Source organism: Lineus longissimus, chromosome 14 (assembly GCF_910592395.1).
Source record: "Lineus longissimus chromosome 14, tnLinLong1.2, whole genome shotgun sequence".
Classification (NCBI taxonomy): domain Eukaryota; kingdom Metazoa; phylum Nemertea; class Pilidiophora; order Heteronemertea; family Lineidae; genus Lineus; species Lineus longissimus.
In genome coordinates this window covers 6,104,597-6,128,000 of record NC_088321.1, presented here as the reverse complement: position 1 = coordinate 6,128,000, position 23,404 = coordinate 6,104,597, and the positions used below count along the sequence as shown (strand labels likewise).

The 23,404-nt window shown below is 42.2% G+C and overlaps 1 protein-coding gene across 1 annotated transcript; it reads right to left on the bottom strand.

Moving 5' to 3' along the window:
* Positions 1–1,168: 1,168 nt before the first annotated feature.
* LOC135499210 (uncharacterized) lies at positions 1,169–13,141 on the bottom strand. The gene is made up of 4 exons (XM_064789871.1): positions 13,025–13,141; positions 4,266–4,377; positions 3,030–3,395; positions 1,169–1,839 (listed from the first exon to the last, which is right to left on the bottom strand). The coding sequence occupies exons 1-4, from the start codon at positions 13,139–13,141 to the stop codon at positions 1,169–1,171; spliced, it is 1,266 nt and encodes a 421-aa protein (XP_064645941.1).
* Between the last annotated feature and the right edge of the window lie 10,263 nt (positions 13,142–23,404).

The following is a 23,404-nucleotide window of genomic DNA, read 5'->3' as shown; positions in this document are numbered from 1 at the left end:
GAGATGGCTGATCTGTAGCCATTTACTGTGTTATATGCCCTTCCTGTCCCATACTCTGACGACAGGAAATTGCCTATATTTGCCACAGTGGCCTGAAATAGATTAATATCCCGTCCGACACACCAGCCAGTCCACTTTTTCCAACCTGAGTCGTAAGCAGCCTCAGTTCCCTCTCTCCAGCCTCTTCTATAGAGTTCTGCAGCTGATTCAGAAAACCCTGGTGTTCTTCTTGCCCCCTGAGATTTTTCATGCCGCCAGGTACATTGTGTGGTCGAGGACTAGTCCCCCTTGGGATCCGTCAGCAGATTTGCTGTCGGGGGAAGTAGTATTGGTCGATCTACAATCATCTCTAGTAGTGTCGGGTACCACTGTTGTCCTTGCCACACTGGTGTGATCCAGAAGTATTAAGGTAGCAGGAAGGGTTGGGCGTTTGTGGTTTCTGAGTCTGAGGGGGTTGGTGTCTGTTGACTGTGCTTTAAGAGAGACTAGGCATGGCGCCAGTCTCTCTTAAAGCACAGTCAACAGGCATTTGGTCTCAGTATTTGGGTAAGTACAGAATCAAGCCAGCTTAGAGAGCAATGATTGAACGATGCTGTGGACAAGTCCAAGGATACTGCATCAGTCACGACCAACTTCTCATCAGAAAGCGTCACCACCAGCATATTCAATGTTCAGTTCCAACCTGTACCAGTCCAATGCACGCCTGTCATGGTCACCAGTGGTCAGCTTAGCGCGATATGGAACATTCTTCCGAAACTCAAGCGAGGGAAGTCTGCTCATTAGCATATCTCGCGCACTGCTCCTTCTTGTCAAACATCGTAGTGAAATCGTTATGGAAAACGTCTGGCTTTGCGCCAGACATTGAGACTAATAAGTGAAGAACTAATAGGTAAAGAACTTCTACTTGCGCGAGACTGCTGTGATAAAATTATCATTGCAGAGACTCCGGTGACGTACACATATATTTTTTACAATCAAAAATGCCCTCAAAAGACGACATGGAATGATTATTTTATTGATATTTCCTACTATATACCTTCCAATTATCACTTTATACAAATAGATCGGCGTTAGGTCGCATGCTTTTCTTTCCTGGTGACACTATAAAGCAAAATAGTTGCAACCCCGTAAATGCGCTATAAGTCCAATAATAAGTGACGGTGACCCATTATAAATGTTTCGCCAGCTTCGCTTTTTTGCCGCTATGCGGCGCTTTGGGCCCTTGCGTCAAGATCATGTTCGCTTTGTCCTCCTTGACTTTTGCCAAGCATCGTCCGATCAGGCAAAATGGTGGAAATGCATATGCCTCCAACCTTCCCCAATCTAGTGCAAACGCGTTGAATGTTATCGCTCTTGGGTCTGGTTTCCAGCTGACATATTGCTGTTTCTGTCTGTTGTGTCGGCTGGCAAACAGGTGGTCTGCTAGCCTAGAACTTTCTCGATTTCTCGGAAGATTTTCTGGTTCAGGTGCCAGTCGCTGGAGTCGCTGAATACTCGGGAAGCTTGGTCTGCTTCCACATTCTTCACCCCTGGGAGGTGCTCTGCTCTCAATGAGATGTTTCTCTGAATACAATAGTCCCATACTTCTTGGGTGATCTTCAGCAGGTCTCGGGATCTTGTTCCCTCCTAATTTGTTGATCTGGGCAACGGCTGACGAGTTGTCCAGCCTGAAGTGTCTGTGGCAATTTTTTGCCTGTCGTGCTAATGATTTCAGGGCAATCTCCACTACTTTCAACTCTAACACGTTGATATGGAGTCTTGTCTCTTCTTTGGTCCATCGTCCCTGCGCTACATCCTTCGATGTTTCTATGACCGCGCCCCATCCCGTCAACGAGGCATCTGTTGTAAATGTCAATGGGTGATTTCACAATCCAGTGTGTGTTAGGTGTTGATCTGTTACACTAACACTGGGTTCTGAAATCGATACAAACACCGGTGTCACACTAGTGTTAGTGTCATGTTAGTGTGACAGATCTGTTGAAAATAGCAAAATTTCAACAGAGCTGTCACACTAACACGAACACCTCACAGATATGTAACATGAGGTGTTGACTTAATCTCAGCAACCTGAAATCTGTTCAGCGAGTTTTTCTTCTAATTTCAATATTTCTTAAGATAATTTCATTATCTCTCATTTAATGTTTTCAGAGAATCACTATGTTTCAATGTAGATAAGTACCTTGCACTTTACTTGACCAATACAAACTTTAGGAAAATCTTTCAACACTAACCTCTAGAGGTTAAGGAGGTGTAACACCGTCATGATTTCACAACTCGGTGTTCTGTTAGCGGCCATTTTCTTTAGAAGTGAAGAAGTTTGCTTTCTTTGTCAAAATGATGTTCGAGCCATTTCCCCAAGCCATAGCCATCAACAGGGAAGAAAATCATGTGAGGACAGCAGCTACCAGCACAGAGCCTACAGAGAAACACATGAGGCTAACAGAGCCCCAAGTGGAGGAGCTGGCGGATGAATTTCATGCCTGGAGAGACCGAGGACAGGCTCGCCATGACGTATCCAGAAAAATGATAGAGACATTTTTGCATTATGTGTCGTCTGGGGGGTACTACAGGCTGGTCGGATTTGCATTTCGTCGTGCAACCTCCACATCATTTGCCGATATTCGACAGGTTGTATCATTCTTCATGGACATCGCCCCGCAGCACATATCTCTACCAGGACCAGATGAATTCGATGAACTTGCTCAGGATCTTGAGGATGTTGAGGGTCGCGTTAGACGTGTGATTCTGTTTATTGATGGGGTCATCATTCGCATTCAAAGGCCGGACCATGCAGGAAATGCTTATTTTTGTGGTCGCAATGGAAAAAGTTGTGATGCCACCGTAGCAGTGATTTGTACACATGCAGTTTCATTGAATGATTACCAGGTAATCTAAAAAAACCTTTTTTCTCAACACCCTGTTAACACCGTGTTAACACCCTGTTAACAGCCTGTTGAATCTGAGCACCGTTTGAGGAGCCCAGATTAGCGAATCTGTTAACAGATCTGTTACAGATCAATAACACTAACACCCAACACCTAACACACACTGGATTGTGAAATCACCCGTTGGCTTGGTCGATATTGTTGCCTTCCCATTGTGGTTTCGAAGCTGTTCTATCAACCACTTTAAGTCTGCTTTGCAGTCGGGGTTGAGCGTCACTGTGGTCTCGTAACATTGACTCTTCAAACGAAGGCCTGCCCTCTTCAGCATCTGCAGGTTCCTGTAGTGCAGGGGCCCGGGGAGAATCGCCTTCGTTGTCGCCGCTAATTTCCCTATTAGTTGTGCCAGCTCTCGGACTGTTGTCTGGTCTTGCGCCGCCATGTCTTTGCATTTAGCTTGTATCTTCGCAATCTTGTCCTCCGGTAACTGTAGTTGCATTCGTACGGAGTCTACTGCAAAACCAAGGTAAGAATCCATCACTTGGTCTGGATTCAGGATTGACTTGATCCAATTTATTATGAAGCCTAGTGCATGAAGTAAGCAAAGACAGGTCTGGAGTTGCTGCTGTAGTACCAATGGGTCTTGGTGTAGCAGAATGAGATCGTCCAGGAATATCATTAGCCTGAAGCCCAGTCTTCTCAATAGGCCTATTGGGGCCTTCAAGATTTTGGTGAAAACCCGTGGTGCTGGGCCTAAGCCAAATGGAAGAACTCGATACATGTATGTCTTGCCCCTCCATTGGAAGCAAAGAAACTTTCTTGTGTTTTCTGCCATTGGGACGCAAAAGTATGCAACTTTTAGGTCTTTTACCATCCAATCCCCTGGCTGCACGAGGATTTTCAGCATTGGGATGGTTTCCATTTTGAAGTGTTCTTATGGGATGAATGCATTTAGATTCTTCAAATTGAAAACCGGTCTGTAAGTTCCATCTTTCTTCTGCCGAAGGAAGATGTGACTCAGAAATAAGTCCGTGCTTGGGTTCATTACTTCTGTGATGGCCCTTTTCTCTATGTCTATTTGTTCTGTCTCTGCTGTGGAAAATCTGGGACTGAAGGGTTGTCTGTTTTGTTTTGGGGTATTCCACAATGGAATCTGATAACCGCCTACCACTTCCAGAACTGTCGGGTCGTTTGTGACTTTTTTCCAATTTTCTAGACATTCTTTGAGACGACCCCCTACAGGTCCGTCTGTAGGAGGCGGATGGCAAAGTCCTAAAGACCTTATTTCCCTCGCCACTGTCTCCACAGAAATGTTTGCGAATTACCCTGGAAGTGATAATCGGTTTGGTGCCGATGAGGCTACTGACTTTGACTGCAACGTACCTTTTTTGGCCTCTTGTCTTGGTTCCTCTGCCACGACCTCTTCTGACGTTGCTTGATGTAGCGGTACCTCTGGCGTTGTATTGGTAACTTGTGTTCCTCTGACCCCCGCCGTCTGTACGTGATAATAGTAATAATAATATTGAAATGATTTATAGTGCCAGAATCCACTCAGAATGATCGGTGACACTTTACAAAAGAGTGGTAGCGACCTAAGAGATAGGATTTAAGATGCGATTTGAAGACCGAGATGCTGGCACATTATGAAGTTGATTCCAGAGCCTTGGGGCTGCAGTGGAGAAGGGTCGGTCGCCAAACGTTATCAACCTACTCCTTGGTCGCACCAACAGTGGGCCAACAGATGAGGAACGGAGACTGCGTCTAGGTTGGTAGACTTCTATGAGGGAGGATATCTAATATTGGGCTAAATTGTTTAAGCACTTAAATACAAGGAGTAGAATCTTATACTTTATCCTGTCGCGGATACGGAGCCAGTGGAGGTCGTTCAGCACTGGAGTAATATGATCTTACCTGCAAACACCAGTGATGACTGACGAGCAGCACAATTTTGAACTCTCTGGAGGCAGGCCAAGTAGCAGTGCGTTCAGACCAGCACAGTTTTGAACTCTCTGGAGGCAGGCCAAGTAGCAGTGCATTCAGACCAGCACAATTTTGAACTCTCTGGAGGCAGGCCAAGTAGCAGTGCATTCAGACCATCCAATCTAGAGGTGACAAGGGCATGAACAAGGGTTTTTGTGGCATCAACTGTAAGGATTTTTCGGGTAAGACCAATATTGTGAATTTGGAAATAGGCTGACTTACATATAGAATTTATGTGTCGGTCCATTGAGAGGTGTTCGTCAAAAATAGCACCGATGATACGTGCATGAGGCACCGCTGAGATAAGCTGATCTCCTATTTTAATGGACAGGGGATGGTCAATGCTTAATTCCTGCCGTTGATAGCCGGCGCCAGATGAAACAAGGATAAATTCTGTCTTTTCGTCGTTGAGTTTCAGAGAGTTGATGGCCATCCATTCCCGCACCTCGTGGATGCAACTTTTTAACTTAGGACGAGGGTCCGTTCTGAAAGGGCTTGTTGTAACTATTTCTTCCCCGTTTGAAGCCCCCGCCACTAGTCAAACCATGGCGAATTTCTTTAGCTTTCTTTGTGCCCTTGGCCTTTGTGTGCAGTTTCTTGAAAACTTTCTTCCCGAATAACTTTGATCGTTTTTTTGACAACAGGGGCGGTTATTTCCGCATAAATAGAGGTTGTCTCAAATAGACATTTTATGTTGTGTTATGACTCGAATTGACGTTTGGTGGCGCTCGTTTTAACGGAGACGTACCTGAAATAAACATATTGTGTCGTATCTCAAATAGACATACACTCAAATAGACGTTTGGTGGCGCTCGTATCTCAAATAAACATTATATTGTCGTGTTTTCAGCTTTTTGTTAATAACTCAAATAGACGTTTGGTGTCGCTTTTCCTCAAAAATGGAAGTTCCCCATATAGACGTTGTGTGGAGCCACTATTGTGATAAATTTCAAACCATTGATCTGTGTGTTTGTAACTGCTTCCAATGTTCATGTTTGTGGTAAAATGTTCCTTTATGGGTGTTATCTGATCATTAATGATCTAATGGATAAATTCCCTTTGTAAGGAATCTCCTCTTATTGATTTGATACCGTTGTCAATCCACTGGCAACCAGCATCCACAATCCATTTCCATCGATAGCCTCACTGGAAGTGATTGTGCAATAATCTGAATTCTGACCGTTTTGACTGTATGAAGACCAGCTCTGTTAAGAATCATCACATAACGAATGCAGCTTTAAAATGGCCATGGATCGTCTTATTTTGTTGTTAGTGTAACAAATTACTTTACTTGTAGATGCCTCTAGTTTTCATATTGGTATTAAGTCTGTGGTTTGTTCATTAATGATTCGAGTGGATTTAATTATCGATACAATAAGAAAACCACACGAGTGGCTGATCCGGGTAGCCAGATTGCACGAGATGATTTTCTACGACCGGAAAACTCGAGACCGCAGGTCGAGAGCTTTCGGGCAATATTGCCAATTCGGCCGGACAATCACGGAAAACCCCAGATATTATACATTTCTTCCTAAATAATTCTTACTGTGACCATCCTCCCGTGAAAGACAGTTGCTTACGCAACACTAAATTAAAAAAAATCGAGGGTCAACCATTGAACTTTTGAGATATGTTGAATTTTGCACAAATCAGCGAAAAACGCACCAACTGACACTGGACGTCATTTCAACACGGGGCCGACGCACATCCCAAGTTCAGTGTACACATACGTCGGCAACAACAGTATAATGCGTAGTTTCTTGTTAACCGCCTATTGAGTAGCGCTCTAGGTTTCGGAAAACTCAAAAAAAATATGTCCTTGCCAAAACAACTGCTAAATCAACACTGGCATACTATGAGGACCAAGAAATCAATGATTTTTTAGGAATTACGGTTAGGAGTTGGCCGCGCATGAATACAAAAAAACCCTCCCTACTGAGACCTGAGTTGACGACGTCACAACCTCATGACATCGTCGTGACTTCGCGACATGGCTGAATTCCAACGCAATAATGTAGAAAAAGGACGACAATGAAAATGACTTAAAAGTCAACTGTCTTTCAACAGCGGCTGTTATAAAACGCGGATTCCGCGGAAATCCGCGGAAAAATCTAACTTGGCTACAGGGTGGCTACCTGAACCGCAGGTGAGAGTTTTTCATATTAATAGTGTGCATTGTTGTGCGCATGAAGTACTCCTGGTGACAAGGTCTTTGGGAATCCCCGTTATATGGTGCGCTGTATGCGCCGTAAATCACAAGCACCTTGTAGTTTGAAATAAACTTATACTCTAGACGGGCCGCGAAGTAAGTTTTTGTGATTGCTTAAAATAGACTCCAATGTGCAGTCGCATATGGTTGGTTAGGTTCGAGCTGCAAGGAGATTGTCCTAAAACATTTTCGTAGACCAGAATTCAGTTCGTCATCGACTTATATTTGAAGGAGGCATATACCGTAACGTACATCAATCCGGGCATCAATCACACTTGAAAGCAGCCTCGTAATGTGTTCCGTTAGGGAAGGAACCATGGTGGTGTCGAAGATAACATGCAAAGTTTATCAACACCAAGAAAAAAGAAGGGAAGAGTCGATCGGAATGGCATGAATGGCGCTCCAGAGGATTAAAATCTGACCGATGAAATGTGCAGATAACTGGTAGTTCTTGCCTCCGATTTATGGTTTATGTTGTTATTTGTATAATATAATTATCATTAAATATCATGCGCGTATTTACTGGCGGCTTTGTGATTTTTCCGAGGATTTCCGCGGAATCCGCGAGGATTTCCGCGGAATCCGCGTTTTATAACAGCCGTTCAACAGTCAGAGTCTGGATTGCACGAGAAATGATCTTGAGCAATATCGTGCAATAAAATATTTTTATTGAACGTTTGTATTGCACGCTCAGATCATGCGATAAATGTTTCATGCATCTTGCACACATTTCTCTCAAGATAAAGTCTGCAAAGTTATGAAGAGCAGTGGGGTTTGTATTGTCTTATACATGCAGAAGCCGGTCCCTGGAGCACTGTCCGTAATTTTGGTTGAATTTGAATGCATTTTTGGGAAATCTTTGGGAGGTTTTCATGGTCTTGTCTGCCGGATCACTTCACTTAGGTTTAGGGTTTATGATAAAAGTAATTACCACTAATTTGTTTCGAAGTCATAACCAACCATCCAAAATCATTTTATTATCCATTGAGAGTATATAAGTACGCCAGTGGGGCCACTGGAAGTCTTTGACTGGGGAAAAGAGCCTCGATCTGTTAAGGAATTATTGAACACTATGCAGAAAATCGGGGGCATTATGCCGTGGCCCGTGCGTGGATGTGGGTGTCGTCGTCCGTTGACTCCACTTGTTCCGTCAATTATCAGAGAAACCTCTCTCGCTTCAGTGGTCCAATTGTGTGTGCGTGTGTGTGTGGGGGGGGGGGGGGGATAGGCTAGATCATCAACGATCCGAGTCGATGTACTGCGCATGCGCTGAAATAAAAACATGGCATTGTTTACGATCGATCGCTCATGAGTAGAAATACCACCTGTCATTGTCTGTTTCTATATTTAGGCTGCAGTAAATATTACCACGTGCTATTTGTTGAAACTTATTTCTCAGCAGATGCATTCATGACGGAGATCACGTAATCATGACACATTTGGGCCAAGTCATTGATTTCTAATCATTTTCTGGTCTGGTGCGTCATGCAGGTAGGGGATTCCGAGGGGGGGAGTCCCACTGCACTCCCAGTGCCAGTCTAGTTGTATTCTCGTACATTTTGACTTCGCTATATCTTAAAGGTACTTTCTTCCTAACTTCTGTCTGGAGGTTACCCATCTGCAGAGAGTAGAACTACAACACCGTTTATCCCTGATCCTTGTCAATTACTAGTTGATTTTGTGTCAGTCCTGTTACGGACATATATACCTCCAAATCTCAGTGGTTCTGGTCGCATTCATTATCAACTGCCATAAAACCTACCCTTCTTCTCTGACTTAGACAACTCACGCCATGTCGGTCGTGTTTACTTTTACCGGCGCCAATGACGTAGGAGTCATGTGACTAATACTAGGGGAATTTGGCCGCCACGGAGGCCATCTTGAATTCCGTTTCCGCTCGATAACCGACAGACGATTTGGATAATTGATTGAACGCTGAATTTGTCGCGGTCCATTGGAAGTCATTAGGGGATAATTCCTTTAAAAAATTCAATTTTCACATTAATACTTTTAAAACTCAAAATAGATTGAATAAAAAAACAATATGTAGCAGTTGGTTTGCAAGAAAATCAGTGTATCTGTTAAGTTTTTACTCGCTATCAATGCGGGCTAAGAAAATCATACCCCTTGGACTTGATCCTCGCCTTGCACTTTGAAACTGGTTGGTTGTCCCTGATGTAAAGCCGACGGCAATTACTGCATGGCTGTACCGGCTTAGGCTGGACCATGTTCGCTGGACTAGTTGTCACAACCAACCTACACTTCAAAGGAATTGATGTAACGGTCCAGATTGCCTTTACAACTTGCCCCAAGGTTGTGACCATGCATTTTGATACTGAGCTGGTTTGTCTCAAAATGCACTTAAAATGATTTGATGTAAAGGTCCATATTGGGTGATAAGAATAAAGACTAGTAAATGATTTTACTTCAGTTTTGTACAGAAAGGCCTAGTGTAAATGTACATGGGGTTTTCAGTAAAAGCAATTGCTAGTCTTTATTCATATCACCCACTGCCTTAAGTTGTGACCATGCATCGACTGGACTGGTTTTTCACAACCTGTACAAGGAATTGATACAAAGGTCCAGACTGCATTTACTAGTTGTCCTAGGATGTGATCAGGCATCTAATGGACTGGTTTGTCTCAAACTGAACTTCAACGGATTTGATGTAAAGGTCCAGATATAGTAGTAGTTACTGGTTGTCTACTGGGTTGAGTCTGTCGAATGACCCATCACAACTAGTAAGATTTACTCTCTGTAACACCCTTCAACTTGTAATCGCACTCATTATATGAAATTATGTGTACACTCAGATGGACCGAACTAAGCCTCTTGTTTTGGGAATACGGTTGGGGTATTATAAATTAACTAGAAATTGACCAGTGGAGAAGTACTTGTTTGAAAAGATGGAAAAGATGACCAGAGAATATGGGAAGGGGGGGGGGGGGACAATTGCAATGGCAATGTAACCTGATTGTAAGTTTAGAGGACTTCTTTGCAGATCATCTTCTAAGTAATGTATGTCCCTCAGTCGCGATGGGTGCAACGATAAACGACATCCGACGATTTCAGAGCCTACGTGTATGTCTTTTACCCCTAAATGTTTATGTTCTCAGGTCTGTTGCATCTTCTCAGGTCTATTGTTGTCAAGAATTGATTTGTTCATGTTTTAAGTTTCTGAACGTGCTCATCAAAAGCAGCTTTTGGCGGACTGTGATCGCTTCATGTTGGGATACATTTCATCCGATCCTGGTGAAATCAATTCGCCTAATGGGTAACGGGCGCAACGCATAATATCACATGGGCACATTTATATGTCTTACTGGACTTTGCGCAAAGAAAGCAACGAAGCACAACGAGTGCAACGGTCCCCAGGTGTATTTTCCTACATATAATACACAGCCTGGTCATCCTTGGTGTTCCCAATATTCAATCCATGCAACAAAAACACCTTGTTTTAATAATTGTTGATGCAGGATCCAGAGAAGGTAAACACCATGACTGGTGTGAATAGATACCGGTAGGTTAAGCACGTGTGCCGGTACAGGCTGTTCCAAGCATCCCCTGAACTCAGCTGTTCAACTTAGAATACGGTTGGGGTATTATGAATTAATTATGCAGATAAATCACGTGGCTACCTCCCAGTCCTAACGTTTGGTTTTTGTTCAATGATGAGAAACTCCTCACAAATTATCTTTGAGGAGCTCTCCTTTGGCAGTTTGATAGTTGATTTTAAATTTATATACTATTTATTTGACATAAGATGATGAATCAATCATATATTTCTGTATTATCTATTGTATTTTGGAAACAGGATGAGATTTCTGAATTAGTTATAATGATGAGCTAGCGTCGTTCTGGTTAGGCAGAGCAAATGGTGATCTCTTAAGGCCTTTCGGCATCGAGTTCCCATCAAATCCCAATAAAAAAATCTGGAAAAATCATTATTGCAGCAAATCAGCACAAAGCGTGATTCATTAAGAATATATAGATCACGATAAAACTGTATTTGCCAAATCAAGAAAAAACGGGTATGTTTAATCATGTAAACCGAATCAATGAAAACCGTGATTGGATGACACCCGACTCGAAAACAAGCATGGTTTCAGAAAACTTCCGCATGAAAACAAAAACATCCGCACAACTGACATTTACACAGCTACATACATTTGGTTTAGTCCCTTCCCGCCGTTGTTGTTGGGGGTTGAAAAATACTTGAATTCGCTTTTCATGAGGGTCGCTATCGGCATAACAGTGTGATTTTAGTCACTTTCGTGGGCAAATTCACACACCTCACGTGGCCACTGTTGTTTATTGTTGTGTCTGGGGATTCCGCCGACGTCGTTGCTCATTATGGAACCTCGACTTTTGATCGGACACAAATAGAACCGAAGGATGAAACGAAAATGTTGCTGGTATGATGGGTGTTCGTGAATCACGGAAAAACGTGACTCAAACAATCTTGTATTTTCGTGTTGACGCCGACTGAGAGCACAGCGATCACTCATAGTGCAATCGGACCTGCCAATTCAAGCTGATTCCAAAACTTGGTTATCACCTTGTGACAATTCATATATACCAGTGCCCAAATTTTCGACAATTAACTTTCTGATCTAACTGCTCATCTTGAAAGCACAACTTATTCACAGAGACTCGAAAACTATTGATGTTTCCTGCCTCATTGCCTGGTTTAACATAAGACAGTTCTAACCATTGTCTCGACTTTTAATACTCTCACAAGGTGCCATGGCCATTGGTACGTTATAACCAAGCAGCAAGTCAACGTCTGCATCAATTTCTGGGATGATCACTTCTCTCAAGTAGGGCCATTTGTTAATGCCCACTTGCAGGTATGTCGTCCTTACTGGCGGGTAACTCAGACTGAGTAAACAACGCGGGGAGTTAAATTAGCGAAGACTCCAGATCCTAGCCGACTAACTTCTACGCCTCTCATCAAGTAACTCATAGTGGACTTAGACTTATAGACAATGTTGATAGATTTACTCTGACCTTAGGTCCTCGAAGTTTAAGATTTCGCATTAATCTTTTTCGTACAACAGGAAGCCGAACTCCCTGAATCGAGAAAGGCGTACGTGACAACCTTCTTGTTACTGTTCACAGTCCTGACTGTGACTGGCATGATTGGCATTGCATATTATTCCAAAACGAGCCTAGACGTGCAACAGTTTCTCACCTCCGATATGGTAGTGTCCAATTTTTGGATCTACCTCACATATCAGTACAGTTTATGTCCACATGACCATTGTCAAGCAGCCAAAACACAGCCTGTGCGATATAAGAAAGTTGATCTTGTCATCGTTTGACTTGCTTTGTAAGCGTTTGCATCCAAGCCATGAACACCTTTGCCATGTTTGCAGTACAGGCATGGTAGTGGATTCACTATCTGCTTTTCAAACATCACTTCTGTCACTATTCGAATCAGAACTTGGCCTAACTACACTTATACGAAGTTGCAAAGCTACTCTTTGCCGGATAATTATTCCTATACTTCAGCTTGGTTTTCTCCTGGGAGACGTCTTTACTGTCAACGATTGACCCAAACACGGGTTTATTTACTATCTGTCAACGAACCTGACCAAGTCTTAGAATTTTGTCCTTTTGTTGTCATCGGAAATGTCTAATAGAGCACGGCTCTGCCATTGAGGTCTCATTTTGAACGGAAGTTTAGAGAATTTAGTTCCTTCATGTTTTGGGGTGGTCGATCGAGTTCCCTCATGTATTCTATGTATTTTATCTTATAAAGCAACCAAGCAAAAACAAGGTACTTTCTTTATTCCTACTGCATCATCTGCTTTGATATTTGGCCATTTTATTGCTCTGATCTCTCAACGAAGGAAGTAGAAATGCAGTACTCATCATCAAAGTTTGACCTCAAGAGCACCATATCCCTTTTGTAGCCCTTTGCCGGATCAATGTGGATGCAACTTCTCACCAACTCTTGAGGCTCCTCAGAAGTGTATTGCTTGAGGTAGTAAATGCGATCCTTGAGGCTATCAGTCCTGTCGATAACGCCATGCTCAAATGCTCGCACAAGGAACCTAAACTGCATTGGGTCGCCTGAAAAGACTGTACAGAATGGTTCGTGCTGGCAACGACGTTTTCAAATTTTCTTTCACCAGCGAGCGACTCGGTTATTTCATTCTGTTTTCTGATTATGTCCTGGAAGGCTTCCTTTGCCTTTGACATCCGCGAACCAAGGTACTCGTGTCATTAATTTGCACCCTAGGTTTATGCGAACCTCTATCTAAATACTCAAAGTAGAGTTGTCCTCTGAAGAGAACAGTTCTAAAATCCTGAGTACCGGGCCAGGTTGCATAATTGAAATAGGCAGGTGAGGTAATCAGTGAAATAGGCACGATTTCATTTTGTATTCGGTGGATAATCCGATTGATAAAGATGTGTCATTTTATAATTGATCATGACAGTGATCTATCTGTTTATTTAGGCTAGACCTCGCTAACCATTGAAATGTGGTGTTGGTTGAAACAGTGACAGAACATTCCCTTCTATTGTATTGTTGGAACTGTTCAGATCTATCGGTACAGTTGAACAGTTCTAGGTCTGAACAGTTCTGGAACAATTCCAGTCCACATCCAACCAAATGGATGGGAGGAATGATCAAATGACGTTCGAAGGGACTTGGGCTCATGAAGCAGCCTTTGTCGACTTCGGCACTATCCTACGAGGTTCGGAGTCCTTCTTTGAGGGATTGCAGCCCTCACTCCGCACGCAAACGACTGAAAGATGCCCGACGCCATATTGCCCGTTGGGATATGACCCCATATCGCCCTGGTCGGGATATGGTTGATGGACATCTGATTCTTCCACTCTTAATGCCCCAAACTGAATCATCTCCAACAACTAGAGCAGCAATCAAAATTGTCACGTCGGATGATCTCGACTGCACAGCCCATGGCCAACGTAACTGAGATATTCATTTTGCCAAACTGCAGACAGACTAAACTAAAATTAATATTTTTCCTAAATTAATTGTTTTCCTCTGAATTTAGGATTTAATTCTTCGAATTTATATTTCTATCTCTGGTAAAATTTAAAACAGCAGTGAAAATGACATCACCTACAACATTTTCCCTTGTAATCAGGCAATTGCTTCTATCATGCTGACACGACCTATTACATGACTTGCTTTATGATTATGTCATACCTTGACCTGGGATTCTGGAATTTTAGAACTGTTCTCTTCGGAGGACAATTCTAGTAGGATCCCACTGCTCTCGGATTCAGAAACGCGCTACTTGATTTTGACGTATTACTAACGGGATTCCAACTTAGATCTCAAATCTAGCCAACAGTTCTACATTGGCAGTGGAGATTTTCAATTTAATCATTTTTTTTTGCTTTTGCAGTTAAACTCAAAAGCATCCTGAACTTCAGGGCTTTTCACTTGGCACCTATAAATTACCAAGTTTTTGATTTATGTGTGTGGTAGAAGAGCACACGACTGACCCTGATATTCGAGAATAGGGGGTCAAGAGATCTCCTGATGAAAAGATGTTGGCGAAAGTGCCAAGTGTCCTGACCTCGTTGACACGCCCTCTCGCTTCACCATCATTCGACTTTTAATTGTTTTCAACTGAATTTAGGACTTAATACTTCGACTTTGTAGGCCTATCTCTGGTAAAATCTAAAACAGCAGTGAAAATGACATCACCTATAACTTTTGCCCCTTGTAATCAGACAATTGCTTCCATCATGTTGACAAGACCTATTACATGACTTACTTTATGATTATGTCATACCTTGACCTGGGATTTTGGAATTTTAGAACTGTTCTCTTCAGAGGACAATTCTAGTAGGATCCCACTGACACTGCCCTCGGATTCAGAAACGCGCAACTTGATTTTGACCTATAAACACTAACAGGTTTTCCAACAGGGACCACAAATCTAGCCAACAGTTCTGCTTTGGCAGTGGAGATTTTCACTTTTAGCCTCCAAATCATCGTTTCGCCTTTGCCGTTAAAGCTCATAAACGCTTTCTCCTCTGCCAATTGAACAAGTCTAAATTCTTCTGTGGTGACTGCTTATTTTTCTTGCTCGGCCTCGGCTTCGAAGTTTAAAGTCTGAATTTGCAACAATTTGCTCAGATTCCTCGGCACCGAGTCCCTCATCACCTAACTCCTTCTCTTCTTCCCCGACATCCTGGTTGATCACCAACACAGGACTCTTCGCCTCAGCAAACCAGTCACTTGCCTGCTTTCTGAGAGAGAGGCCTTTCTTGAACTTTAACGTTTGATCTATAGTCGAATGCACCATCGACGTATACTGGCTGAGACAATCGGATTTACGCCATATATACGTCGATGAACAGATATCAGCAACACCACGTAGATAAAACCACATGGTAATGTACATTTCCATTATGAAAGAACCCAGAAAAACGCTTCTACTATGTGCCAATTTTTATAAAAAGCGAACATATTTCTACAGAATCTACCAAATTAACGTATTCTATATGTAGCTGTTCAGTGTTTATATGCACTGAATTCGAAAGCAACAAAGAAATAAAGTCATATTATAGTTGGACATAAGAGAGGTTTTAAGTCATACGATAAATGCTAACGCTAACTTTAGAGAGGTTAAGAAGTCCTACGATAAACACTAACGCTAACTTTATTGAAGTCAGCATGTTGCCGCCTCGCGAAGTCAATAACGCTCATTGCTAATCTTGCCCCACCGCGCAAAATCTTTTATTCTGTAATAGACTATTAATGCCTTTTGGGTAATAGTTTCCTTGTTTTTTATATATCGTATTGTTACGGAGAGCTAAATGACTGTAAATCCGGGTCTGTGCTTGAATGGTCTTAAATCAATCAATCTGGAACAGTGTGCAACATGTCCAGCTGTTCTAGTACCCTTCTCTAAGTAAGTAAAAGTTCAATGCACACTGTAAAATGTTGAAAGAAGAAGCAGATTGAATAACCACAAGATTGAAGTAGCTCATATATTGGAGAAGTAATAATCCATACAAGTCGAGAATAAAAGTGAATGAAATTGAATCTTTCCCATGCTTGCCCTGGGTTAATATACCCTCCAGCAGCTCGGAATGCCTTGGTTACCAAATAAGGTTTCCTTCATGATCTCCTGCTCGCAGGTGGTTGGAATGCGCTCCAGAGCTGTGTTCTACGAAAGACGGGAAGGATCATCCGAGATCCGAAATCCGAAATCCGAAATCTGAAATCCGAAATCCGAGATCCGAGATCCGATATGGATTCTGTATGTAGCAAAAAGCAGTAACATGACCCTGTCGTTTTCAATACTGATACAGATATCTATTTAAAACTCTTATCTCTTTAAAATTCGATTTTTTTTTTTTTCGGGGGATAGCAGGGAGGTTAAGAACTCGAACGATAAACGACAACGGTAAAGACAATGACGTCATCCTCCACACATCGCCTGCCGTTTCAATGATCGGTTCAAAAGATCATTACAGGCCAATGATTATGCACCTTCTGTGTGTATACACTAATAAATTGCACAATGCTTCCTGGCTTTCAACTAATGTCCCATTTTTGCACTTCAAGATAGGAAAGTGCAGCGCATCTCTAAGCCTGTAGATTGCATCTTTGTCGACAACGGTAACAACAATGACACCATTACGTTTATCGTGAAAAAATAAAGTTAGTCGGGTTGATAGAACCTCATCATGCTGAACACATAGAACCCGGGACATATAGGGCGACCCAACCATGAACAAGTAGTAAACAATTCATGCAGTTCGTGTATTTTGAAGTGTTACAAGAATGACCGTGCCCATCCCGGACGCGACTTTTATTTGCACGAGATTTTCCACACGTGCTTTTGGCTTCAACCAATTACCATCTTTGTTTATGTTTGTCAGATATTCCATGTGCTCATTCGGAAACCTTCGGGACAGTCCGCTAACTTTATCGATGTTTTGGCGAGAAATCACTTGAAGATGCATTTATATCATTCTGAGTTCATCGGTGTGTCTCGCAGGGGGAAGCGAAGCCTGATATGTTCTGGATTTTTTTAAGCGGATCCCGATGATTCACAACAAGACGCTGATTGACTTTTCTGTATCATGTGGCATGACGGAGTGTAGTTAATGTGCGTGTACACTCTCGTTTTGGTCTCCGAGGCTAATATGATTCACAAGGCCAAACATTTTCGTGTTTCGTGTTTTCGGAGTGATGCTGACAAACAATACAGTGGTGGCGGCATTAATGACCTAGGTGATGATAGGGGGCACTACCGCTTACTACCCAAATTTCGGATGCCCTTTTGTGATCGCCATTCATCACGCCTAATTGTTTCATAGCTTGCCAACTTCACAGGCATAAATCAGCCGAAAAGAATTTGACGCATATGATAACAGTTTCGTAAACCGGGTGAACACGTCTTGCTATATCTTAGAAAGAAAATCTGTAGGCCAAGATGCTCTTTTGTTCACAATTAGGTAAAATGGACGATTTTAGATTCACTACATTTTAAAAACCACACCCCATGCCCAGAACGAATGTTTAAATCGAGGCCATACACAGTGCTGACCCCTGATTGATCATAAAACGTCATCTTCGACTGGCACATGCCTCCGATCCATTTTCAGGGTCATTATTGCACTGCTCTTATACTTAATACGGCACTATCTAAAGAAGTAAGAGAGAAACTAACAGGCTCTTTATATTGAGAGCTAATTTAGTGATCCCTCTTTCTAAATGAGCAGAAAGCATGGGAATGGAAAAGCAACTTGTTTGCGTCTGAAATATTTTTTACATTGAGCTATAATGTTCTTCGGTGCGTTTATTAGTTTCAGCACGCCTGCAGGTGTAAGTTCGCAATTATTTCATTATCTCCGGGATCATCTATAAATCCACGTTTCGCTCTTCTTGTTGTCTCAAAGAGTGATCACTAAATTAGATATTATCAAATAGCACATTCTAGTCTTATTTTCTTGGAGAGTACACGCTTATCAACCCAAAGTTGCCACCTGAAAATAGTGGTTGTCTGCTTAGTTGATGTTAACATCAATAAATATTCTTGCCGTTGAAGATGTCCGAATAATGTTAATGAGATAAAAGAAGAAGAAATCCGACAATGCGGTAAATAAACAATAAACTACGTATGCATTGAAATGTTCTTACAGCACTTATCATAACAAAGATAGATACTTACAATTTGTTGCATGATTATTGTAACAGACGAAAAGCACCTGGGTCATGCCGGGGATTGGACCCATGACCTCTGGTTAATAAGTTATCACTCTATCTACCGACTGGGCCAAAGGGAAATTCCCACTAGCTAGAGCTATATATTGTGCCACCACCACATACTCCCCCGTCCGGGAAAGTTGTGTCCTCGCAATCGTGTTCTTCTTCCGAGATACAAAGAGATAATTTATGAGCCAATTCATACCCAGCATCGAGGAAATAGATTATTATTATCATTTAACCACGATGGGCGCCAAATGTAACAGGTCATTCCAGGGATTGAACCCGGGACCTCTGGCTTATAAGGCATTAATTTACTCTTCCGACTGAGCAAGGGAAAATTCACCGGGATTGATTATGGATGAAAGCTTCATGGATTTTTTAATATAGTGATACTTTTTTATCTGGTGAAAAAACATTTTACCAAAGACGATATGTTTGTATTGTGTCTGGTATCTTTATTTGTGCGTACCCTGAGAGAGGTATACTCAATTTTGCAATAATTTGATAAGCCACAACAAATGTTGTCATGTAGAAACAGTACGGACATGTTACCACCAAATACATGATTCATGGGTCATAATTGCCCACATGTGATCGCTGCGCATGCAGGCGATGGTGTAAAGATGTTTCCAGGGGCTACGCACGGCCATTTTGAATTTGTTTGAAGTAGTCCACAGATGAAGAGGTTGAAAGTGCAAGAAACAAAAACATTCGCAGTGTCCTGATAATGACCATGTATAGTAGGCCTATCTACATGTATATAGATGTTGGCAGCCATAGCTTGAAAAGCAATTTGTACCTCGTTCCTATACTAGTAATTAGTGTCACTAGAGTTAAACGGGCAGGTGTCTGGTCATTCTTTTTTTACGACACTTTACTCAGCTGTTGGGCTGTGAGAGGTGGTTGGCCTTACGACATCCGGCCATTGGGAGGGGCTGCCTCCTACAGCTCCACCATCAGAGCTGGTTAATTCACTTAGGCTGGCCACTACAACATATACATATAGAGTTAAACGGGCAGGTGTCAGGTCATTATTTTTTTACGTCACTTTTATACTCTGCTGTTGGTTTCTGTAACTTTTATTGTTTTGGCTGTGAGAGGTGGTTGGCCTTAGGACATCCGTCCATTTGGAGGGGCTGCCTCCTACAGCTCCACCATCAGAGCTGGTGTTAAGTCAGATCATCCTTCACTTAGGCTGGCTACTGCAACATATAGCTAGTTTAATCGCCCAGTGCACAATCAACCTATGTGTTTTTCTCGGAGTTTCCCTTCTCCCGGATGCTTCCCAGCCAACATTTTGGCCAAGGGTGATTGGACAGCATCATCCCGGTTGACGGTCAGAGTTTTTAATATCGTGGATGAATTGTTTTACCCAGCTGATGAGCCAATCTGCCCAGAGCTCTCTGGTCTTGAGGCGCCAGGGGCTCGGCCTTTGTGCCATCGCTTTTGGTAGAAACAGCCCCGCGAAGGGAAGGCTAGGATTGATGCCTGACTGCTAGCTGCTTTCGTAGGGCATTGGAGTATTTTGTGGACAAAGGGAGATTGTCCTCTTTCCAACCCGGCATAAGTAGTACAATTTCTGGTGTTGGCTCGTCAAGTTGTGCAGGAGTGAGTGGAAGTGTGACTCGAGTGTTATTTTGACCTTGCGTGAGAGCGTTCGTATTCATTTCCTAAGCGAACATTGTCGAACGTCGTTATACACCAAGCTCAACTTGACAATGAGGAAATAGCTGTTCCATGGATGGACCGCTCTCTCTTCCTGTTACAGAAATATGTAATGGTAGGGGTCGATGGGTGACACGTTCTGCATGGCCATTCGCCCCTGTTGATTTCTATTGTGTCGTTGTGTGTATGCGTTGTGTTTTCCATTTCCTCTGGCGGTGAACCCGACACCTTTTATCTACCAAACCGTGCTGAGACGACCATTCGTTTAACACTTTGGCACACCCAGCGCGTCTTTGATTTAAACAACCAAAATTTAGTGTATCGTGCGAATGTGAAAATACTTTCGAAGAATATTTCAAGTGAAGAAACATTAGACAATAAAGGGCTTCATACAGGAGGTTCACAATTAAAACTGCGTATAGGCCTGCATAAATCAGACTTCCGTATCTTATAACAAAAAGTGTTAGTTGTGTAATATTTTTAATGTCATTTCATGATTTAGTCTTGTCACGTACATGTACACGGGGGTGTATACGGGCGGTGGATACTCAATATATACTGGTACATATACTCGAGTACTGGTATTCAAAAATATAAGTTGCAAGTTATAGTTCCGTATATACTGGCGCACTAAAACGGTACGGGAGAACTGCCGTACGAATAAGCTAGAGATACGGGAATTGTGTGTGCATGCGCAAAAGGACTCCCGTACCTTTAACATTCTGACCTGGGTTTACGGGTCCCCTACCTCTAGCAAGTGCCATACAATGATAACAATTACTAGCAATTACCCGTGCTCCGCATGGAGTTTAATTGGGGCATTGACATATTGAGTATTCGGTAATTGGTGGAATGAATAACGAACAGAGGGAAACATTTGTATTTCATATTGATTATAACTTGGCCGAACATTTACAACTATCCTTATGATTAGATACTTTGAACTGAAACAACCCTCCCTGAAAATTTAACCGAACGTTTCAAACCGTGTTGAGTCATTTTGCGATGTCAAGGTTAGGAGAAGCATTGACAATTTAACCTTATTTCAAGATGAGACGAATGGTTTGCATGTCGTCGGAGTCATTAAATTACATGTAAGAATTTCAATGGGGTAGAACATGTACATGTAGTTCTATTGTGTTCATCATCAGAAACTGGTCTGTCTGCACTCTAATACGTTGTGGAGGAGCCCTGCAACTTGTTTATGAGTATGTCGTTGATTTTGAGGACCAATTAGTAGGTTGACAATTGTTTCGGGGGCAGGCATATGTCCGATCAAATCCCCACAACCAATCCGTAATGACAATCTTGGTATTTTCTAGTATGATGTGACAATCCGATGGGATTTGAATAGAATCTGTGAAAATGATGGGACTATGTTGTTGCCGTTATATTGTATATGTAGACCTTTTTAAGATAACTGATCATGTTACTTAAATAGGCGGGGCATCGTGACTTAAACATTTAAAATCTGCCAGTATCACGAAGTTTCGATTCCACCTGAATAACTAGATGTTTGTTTGATAAGTAAGAATCACAAACGATTTTAAAATACGTCTTATTGCCCTTTTTTGGAGCACTGCATTCGGAAGTTGATAGTTGCATTCACATCGGATACACTTTGGCTTTCACGTAACAGAGTGTTTTTTTTTCAATTTTCAAATGATTCTAGAAAAAAAAAATCGAAATTCGAAATTAGCGCGTTTTATGCGACTAATTAGCGATTGATTCATTTACCGTGACCTAAATTGCAAAAAGGGGCACTGTTACGAGATGCAGAGAGTTATTCTGTGTTGATTCCTAGTAGATATTGAGGTGTCGGACAACGGAGCTCGGCGTGATTAGACTGTTCATTTTGTAAATACCGATGTTATTGTATCAATAATTTGTCCTAATCAAAGGCAATTTGAAATATATTTTTTTGCTTTTATCGTGCGCAAAATTCCTTCAAGATTCCAGATTTCTTTACTAAGAGTCGCTTATCAGTCATGGCTAGGAGCAATTCAATTTTAAAGTCGACATTGTCCGCAAATTTGGCTAACATGGCCCGTCACCTCAAGTTGTCCGTTTCGGAGATGTAGGCATATATATTTGTGATGGTCAAGGATCGGAATCTATATTATATGAATCGCTCTGATATACATGTACTCTCTTACATAGGCCTAGCAGATCAATCAAAAGATTTATAACCACCTATTAGTAATGACCACCATTGGAAATGTACAATTCTAGTAGCCAGTGGGACATAGAATTGGGCTGTCTGACCTGTCAATCATGTTTTCTGTACACTCTTGTCAATAATAACCTTGAAACCATCTCCCACAAGCAATCGTCCTTATTAAACAATGTAAGTTTGAATATTATTTGACTGTTAAGATACACCTAGTATGTTCAAAACGAACGTTCAGGATTCGCGTCGCAATCATCTTTTCATTGAACCGGTTCTATCAGGATTCACCACCGCCAAACGAATCCGTACTCTGATAGCGTTATCAAAGTCTAACAGTGGGATATGCCAAAAGTGTCCATAATAGGCACTATCCCCGAATAGAAACTCCGGTAGCTACAGGCGATGTTAGGCACAGCGAATAGCAATTTTGTTAGTATGCTATTAGTGACGTCACAGATAACTGGTAAGGCATTTAACTAAAGGTGATCGGGAAAGAGGAGGGTTGAACGTGCAGTGGTGATGGGCATTGCGGGACAGGGGACACATACACTCAGTACTTGTAGAAACTATTGTTACCCGACCCCTAGGAAAATGCCGCTCGAAAGTCCAGTTTTCTGCCGAGCTCGGGAACAAAGTTGAACCAAGTTTAAACAAGGAGGCACACCGAGGATCTGACGGGGGGGGGGGGGTGGTTGTTTATTACATGTCGATTACATCTATTTATCAGGGAGTGCATGCTTCACTGGTGAGAGCTATACACCAACGAATCCGCGCTTGATTATCATCAATATGAATATTTTTCAAAATGATCTAAATTCGCAGATTTTTAAAACTTTTATGTAACCTGGAACTTTGAATCTATATCCTATTAAAAGTCAATTGCAGGACAGTGTTATGTGTGTAAACCCATGCAGCCCTATACCCCGTTTCTCGATCCTGTCCTTTACCGGCATTTTCATACCCGAGCCCTTTGGGTCACCCCTAACATGCAGCATTATAATTTTCTAATGAAGGCTATCTGCGTGGATGGCATCTTTTATCTTTGAGTAACTTTGGCATTGTGTTTGGTTTTTGACGCTAAGACAACTTATTTCTGTCTCTGAGTCGCCGAATGAATTGGCTCAGCGCACTAACAGCATTTTACTAGCGCTGGCACACTATCCGTTGATAGGCGTTGTTATTGTCACTATCGCCACCTTCGCTATCGAGTTTCGATTCAGTCGGCCCAGGTGTAATACTCACGCCGGTCAAGATTTATCCACAATGCCAACTTATGCCTGCAA

Excerpts from the sequence above, each read along its gene's own strand:
- LOC135499210 (XM_064789871.1), bottom strand. The coding sequence starts at position 13,141 with ATGCAGTTTAGGTTCCTTGTGCGAGCATTTGAGCATGGCGTTATCGAC. Across the intron at positions 3,396-4,265 it reads AAGACAAGAGGCCAAAAAAG|TAGACTCCGTACGAATGCAA; the intron begins GTACGTTGCAGT and ends TTGGTTTTGCAG. Across the intron at positions 1,840-3,029 it reads GTGTGTGTTAGGTGTTGGGT|ATGCCTCGTTGACGGGATGG; the intron begins GTTAGTGTTATT and ends CATTTACAACAG.